Genomic DNA, 6,858 nt, shown 5'->3' on the forward strand with positions numbered 1-6,858 from the left:
ATATACACGCTCGTACAACACTCTCCTAACCGCGGGTCGCAATAAAATACAGCAAAAGGTGGTACCACGTAAAGCAAATAGGGCCTGAGCATTTGACCCGATATGAGCCTCCATTAGGTTATCCCAGTTATTCTCGAGTGGGAGCACACAATCGCAACGTTACTACAGTGGTACAGTCACGATGTGTTTATTGCAACACACCTTGTAAACATATGGAGAAATCGTGGACAACATAAGACCACAAGCCGTCGCAAAGGCCGCTGTAATAACCGCCAGCATAGGTTTGAACGCTCAACGACTTCCCGATTTCAAGTACTTAACTGATTGAACCCCCTGGGTGAGAGAGAGCCGACGTCCAACGCGTTGAGCCAAAAAAATAAATAAATAAATAAACCAAACTTTGGCGTTAATTGCACTTGGGCCCACGTAGGTAAATAGCTTTTTGGCACCACGACCCCACGACTTTTTTCAAGACCCCAGGGATTTGGTCAAATGCAGCAAAGGAAGTTGAGCATCGGAATTTACTCACAGTACAGCGTACAGCCGTGCAGCGTGTTTAGCTAACAACGCCGGACTTTGAAAAATTCATGTGCGCAAACTACCGGTCTACTTACAGCGCTTGTAGTGTATCAGGTGCACTATCGTTTTTTGAGAAGTATTTAACTTTTGCACTTGTTCGGATTTTCTGTATCTAGCAAAAAGCTAGTGTGGTTGTACGGTTGTACCATTGGTTGTATACCCACGGAGGAAAGAAAGAACTTCCTCCATCCATGGTTGTACATACGTTGTACCGGTTGTACCTTTGTACATAGTTGTACAGGCCCTGACGTCATTTTTTTTTTTTTTTTCGAAGTGTCTAAAGGTACGTCCGACGTATCCATTCGATTCTCGTAAAGATACGGCGGACGTCGATATATAGGCTCATGGCTGTATGCACGTCGAGCGCGGCCACATTCCGCTTGCTACGCGTGAATAGATATCAGCCATATCCGCGACTCTCGATGAGGTGTTACGAAGAGTGCATCCGTTCTAACATATAGATCACGCGGTCTTCACTCAGGATTGTGTACGGCAAGCATCGCTGTCACGCACATAGCTGCAGGCGATGCTACGTACTGCACCAGCTCTACCAGCTGGCATCGAGATACGCACATTCACGAGCAGCTTTCGCTTCGCACTAAACTATCACCTCGATATGCCCGTAATGCGAGCGAGCTATTCCTAGCATTTACGCTGTCTTAGGTCCTGCATCGACCTCCGAAGATCTAGCGCCGGCACAACACACACACACCTCGCCGTGCAGAACATTCGGCAGTCCAAAGTATGTATGTGAAATGGCATTATGCTCGTTCCTCTTAGCAGACCGAGGAAAAAGGATGTTTCTAGCTAAATTATTCGTTTAAATTCTACCTCAGAGCCGTGGCAGAAGACATGCCGAATCTACTAGAGACCTGCGCTGCTACTGCGGCGAGCTGCACATCGACTCGTCGAGGCGAAGACCTACTGCACCGCACCGCAAGAGTGCACAACCGGAAAGCCGGAAGCGCGAATGATCCGAATTCCCTGTGAACAGCAATGTTCTTTGGTATTTAGGGTAAGACTAGACTAAAGTGCTTAGCCTGCATCTTTTTCTTGTCGTTGAATTTTGCGTACATGTAGTTTAAACCCCCGCATGCTCGAAGTTAGCCTGACCCGACTGAACGGCCGCGCAGCTTTGAAAAGGATCGATATGCATGCATCGCCGGACTTAGGTACGGGTAGAAAATGTGCGCTGCACATTTCGTTGCCGAAGCTGACTCTTGGAATTTTGCAGAGTGCGCCATGCAAGTGATCGTTGCTACAACCACGCATCCATGTTCCAAAGGCTGGCCTACCCCGAGGCGCATAAATGTTCAACCGTGGACGTATCAATGATCGAAGAGAGGACAGATTTTCACAATATTGGGCGCGAAATCGATAGCTACCAGTGCTCAGTGTTAGAGAAATTCTGCCTTGATCATGCGCAATTCAGTGTTTCAGGTGTGGTCAGTAGCTATAAGTTTGAACAGTTCGCCTGTCGTCAGCGGCGCCAGCGATGGACCGGCGGAGCGATTTTCCACGCTACACCGCTGTCTTGCTAGAAAGCCTACCTAGGCGGCGTTTGACATTCAGCTGCTTTTTGTGGGCCCCGTAATTGAAAGCAACGCCTTCAGAAATGCGTTAAATGCTCAAAAATGTATTCTCTTCAACAGTTTCACTCCAGGCTGTCAAAGCAGGCGGACGTTGATAAAACAGTTGAGCACTCCAGTCTTTAGAAATCTGTAGAATCGCCTTCAGTTTGTAAAAGTATTGGAATAGGTCACTTTCCGATCGCTGGGACATAGACCCTCATGACAGCGCTTTCACGTGAATAAGGACCACACCAGACCGAAAGCTTGTCTCATATAACATAGCTAACTAAGGTATACCTTACAGCATTGTGTTTTTATGGTGCATAAGCGACTAATGCTGCCATGCACCAAGAACAAGGTTTAATGTATTTATTTTGTGTGTAATGACTAAAATGTTTTTTAGGATGTAGCTTGTTTAGGAACATTTTAGGAAACCAAAAATGCAGGAAATTTGCACGTCTCTCCTAGGATCATGCTGGGATGGAAAGGGATCTGTTGCAAAATTGTACAAAATGTTTCCTCTTATTTTCTCGACTCTGGCACACGTGTAAGATATGGTTTATTGTTAGTTCATCTCCACACTCCTTGCATATTGGTTTGTCCTCTTTCATAAGTATGAAGCTGTGTGTGAGGTGTGGATATGTGCTTTGTGAAGATGGCCTAAAATGGCCTCCATGTTGTGTTTTTGATTACTGCATGATTTCCATTCCTTAATGACAGGTTTGACAAGTATAGTTTGTAGTTTATTTCAATGTTTCAAAAATCCTGCCATTTCACTTTTCTTTGTACAAGCTTCTTGGTATCTTCATGCAGCATATTCACCCTCTGTAATTTAGCATTGTGTCAAGGTAACCTGGTTATTTCTTTTCATCACCTTTTAATCCTTGGAAGTCATAGAAATAAATGAGATCCACAATCATGAGCTATCTAGGGTATGCATATGTCCATCGCTCAGTGGAATGGTGTCAGTACGCTGTTAGAACAGGTCTTGTGGTAACAACAACCATTGTCTGAGGTGGTCCTTTAATGGGCATTGAAATGCTATGTAACTACAGGTACTGATAAAACTCTTGATCATGTTATGTGATGATGCGATCCTTGCATGCATATGGGTATACATTTCAGAATCTGCAGTGCACCACTTGACCATTTGCCACCAGTTTGTGTGAAAATGTATTTTTCATGCATGTTAACCAGTATTTAACAGATGACCCCTGTGCACAAGCCAAAAGAGCCACGAGCCAAATCTCACGAGGCCACACGACATGGCAGGAGCTGTTAAGTCAAGCTTACAAAGTTATATTTGAAATATGTTCTGGGATGTTTCAGCTCCAATTAAGAAAGGTTGAGGCTTACAGAGGTCTATGCCAGGTTGTCTATCACCTTACAAGGCAGCCTACGACCGTATGCTAATGAGTATATCTGAGATAACAGAGACATGAATTAAGGAATTAGTAATTATGTTTGTAGCAAAGGGCATGTAAATTAACGGGAATCCACAGTGGGATCTGCAGACAGAAACCATTAACGCTGGCACACCATACCCTTACAGGTGGAGATTAGGAGTCTCCCTAATTTTTTTCTGCTCAAAGCTTGTCATTTCCTTCATTCTTCCAGATGAGGAAGATGTGAAAATGATAGCATCGAAAATTCCAGAGACCAACAAGGATGCTGATCCCAACAGCGTAAAAAGGAATTTCAGAAAAGATGGGTGACTAGTAATGCTGGCAACAGTTGAAGCTAAGTGGAAAGGCATGAAATTGAAATGCAACATATGCAGACATATGTTGCGAGACGACCAGTCTGTGGTGTGCGACATCTGTCTCCGTTAGTTTCATCAAGTGATTGGCCGAAGCAGATGGGGCTTGTGGTTTTGTGATAAGTGCAGTGTAGTAGCATAGATGCAACCTTGCCCATTAATAGTTGGAGTGGAGTAAGTGCATTGTTTTGTTTTTGTAAGATGTTCATGGTTTCCATGCAAACATTATGAGAAATTTTTTCCTAGAGAATGTTTGCTGAAATCTGAATATAATGTGCAATAAAACTAGTGTTTTCTTGCTATTTACTTTTTCTTGTATACATTAGTTCTGTGAAGAAAACCACCAGCTAGAAGGAAATGTAATGGCATGCATTTTGATACTTGGCCCCGTTGTGCTGGCTCTGCAGTTGGCTGCTGAACCCAAAGATGCAGATTTGGTTCCAGCCAGAGCAGGAGCATTTCAATAGAGGCGAAACAATAGGCCGTCATGCACCGTGCGGTGTCAGTGCATGTGAAAGAACCCCAGGTGGTCGAAATTATACCGGAGCCCTCAACTATCGTGTTCCTCACAGCCGTAGTTTTGGGATGCTAAACCAGATATATATCACATCATACTCTGAGTAAGATGCTATTCAAGGTCAGTTAATCATACACTAAATGATCAATTTTTTTCTGCATGGTACAACAGCTGTTGTACAATTTTACTTTAGCCTTCATGAAGAATATCACACTGGCTCCACATGGCCTTCTGTTGACCCTTGATATGCGTCACAATCACACACCTGAGTATATATTTGTCTAAGGGCACCTATGCATGCAAGGAGGGGACCGTTACTTTCCATTTGTCAGAACTGAAATGCACGATCCACATCATTTCTGTAATTCAACTGCCTGCTATTTGAACTGTCCAGCATTGATGCAAGTTTCAAAGAACTGCAATTAGCAAATTAATCCAAGCAGGAAACCATGCCAAGAACTGCTTCGGTTTCATCTTTAACAACTGTTTGAGAACTAAAATTAGCCAAATGTTGCAAAACATAGATGAGAGGTAACAAAATCTGAAAAACAATGCAGCCTACCTGTGGCATGTAGAGTTTCACATCCTAAAGTGACATATGTAGCTATGAAAAATACCATAGTGGAGAGCTCCAGACTAATTTGACTGCCCGGGCTTTGTACTTTGCGTTGACATCTTGCAGGAAACAGAAGCATTTGCATTTCACCTGCACCAAAGTGTGACTGCCATCACTGGCATTAAACATCACGACCTTGGGGCAAGTAGCCGAACGTGCCACTAAGATGTCGCAGCGTCTACGTACATGTGCTATACACGTCAACCTTTCTAGCATTAAAGCTGTCACATGCATGGCAGATATTCATGTTCAGCTTTGGACTGACAAGTTTAAAAGTGTACTATTTGTTTTTGTCTAGCATGAAAAACAAAGGAAACTAAGGAAAAACGAAAAAAAAAATGAACATATGTTGAAAAAGCACTAGTCATTAACACATACAGCATATTCGTTCCTTTATTAATGATAAAGTGGCCTTCAACAATAGTACAAAGCCTGAACATTTAGGAAGGTGCTGTGCCAGGCAGCTATTTTACAGAAACCTGAACCATTTCACCTGTAGTAATGCGCATCCCGGCGGTGTGGGCTGGGCACTTATTTTTCGGTCCACTCCAACATGCGAAAACTGCATCATGTGCATTCCCATTTTCCGAGTTTTGAGCTCTGTAGTGCAGGCTAACAAATTGCCGATGACTTATTTTCGTCTGATTCTTGCACAGCGCGTGTAAATAAATTACCACTGCACCTAATAAACACTGACATGCACGTGCAACATCGCCGATCATAAACGGACACACCGTCCGGACATCGGCGCACTCATCACAGCACTCTTCGTAGTCTCACACAGCCACTCTAGTAGGACGTAATCCGTACATCACAGCATCTCACGGTAAGCACAAACCACACCTCCAACAAACACGAATGACGCGATGCTTGGGCTAGAGACACGCCGGCGGCACCTAGCTTTTTCAGCGCCGCTTGTATATGTACTACGTGGAACTTGCAGCACCAAACTTCAATGCGAGCAGAAAGCGATGCGTTACGTGACGCATCTCATCACAGATGAAAGTGAGCAAACTTTGAAGAATCAAAACTACATAACTACATAACGACCGTCGTAGACGTTAATCCACATGATAACGAGGACCAAATGAGCGGGCCGCGGGCTGGCCGTCAACACTGCGATTACATGCGCTTGCGCTCTGGTCGTGCTTGCCACCCTGCCGCGGTCCAACTCACGTAAACCTATCATCATGCCATCACGTAGTATATCACCCATTCTAGGCACTATTCTTGCCACTGTACTATTCTTTGTAATTTCACATTTCACGCATGGAGTACATACTTCTTGCACCTCGCACGTACACCTCATACAAACTTCGATTTGGCTACATATGGCTACCATGTTGTTGCTACAACCACATCTGGGGATCTCGGATCCGTCCGGCTTTCCCGACGGATCCCAAGGCCCATATCGGAGAAAAATGCGTTGGGTCCGTCGGAAGAACCCTACCGATCGGGTCCGTCCGCCGTACCTCTAAAAAATATTTCCCGGATCCGTCCGTCGTATCCCGAAGAAAAACGCACCGGGTCCGTCGGACGTACCTTTAAGACCATTGATCGGGTCCGTCCGACGTACCTTTAGCCACAGCCTTTAATTTAAATTAATCAACACTGCAGTCGCCTACGCACCGTAGCCGCGCGCTGTTGAGGCCACGGATAAGGAAGCCAATGCAGCGCTCTTCGCCAGGTAATTTCAGCAGTAATCGGCTGATAACGTGCTGAAATACTCTCCAGGCATACACCAAACTATTTCTAAGCAGAAGCGAAGCTTACGCTTCAGAATATTAGCACGCGCGAACTGATTTCGAAGGCAGCG

At 44.7% G+C, this 6,858-nt stretch overlaps 1 protein-coding gene across 7 annotated transcripts in view; it reads right to left on the reverse strand.

Annotated features, from left to right (window-relative positions):
- The window catches only part of LOC146203505 (uncharacterized), a 114,933-nt gene extending 108,075 nt beyond the window's left edge, over nt 1–6,858 (reverse strand). For 2 of the 7 annotated variants that reach the window (XM_084588808.1, XM_084588806.1), the window contains exon 1: nt 202–335. In XM_084588808.1, coding sequence (XP_084444934.1) covers nt 202–279 — 78 coding nt within the window. In that variant the 5' untranslated portion in view covers nt 280–335. The other 5 variants (XM_084588812.1, XM_084588809.1, XM_084588811.1 and 2 more) reach the window with 5 other exon arrangements.

The sequence above is a fragment of the Amblyomma maculatum genome, chromosome 1, assembly GCF_055883805.1.
Source record: "Amblyomma maculatum isolate TAMU_Amacu chromosome 1, ASM5588380v1, whole genome shotgun sequence".
NCBI classification, from domain to species: Eukaryota; Metazoa; Arthropoda; class Arachnida; order Ixodida; family Ixodidae; genus Amblyomma; species Amblyomma maculatum.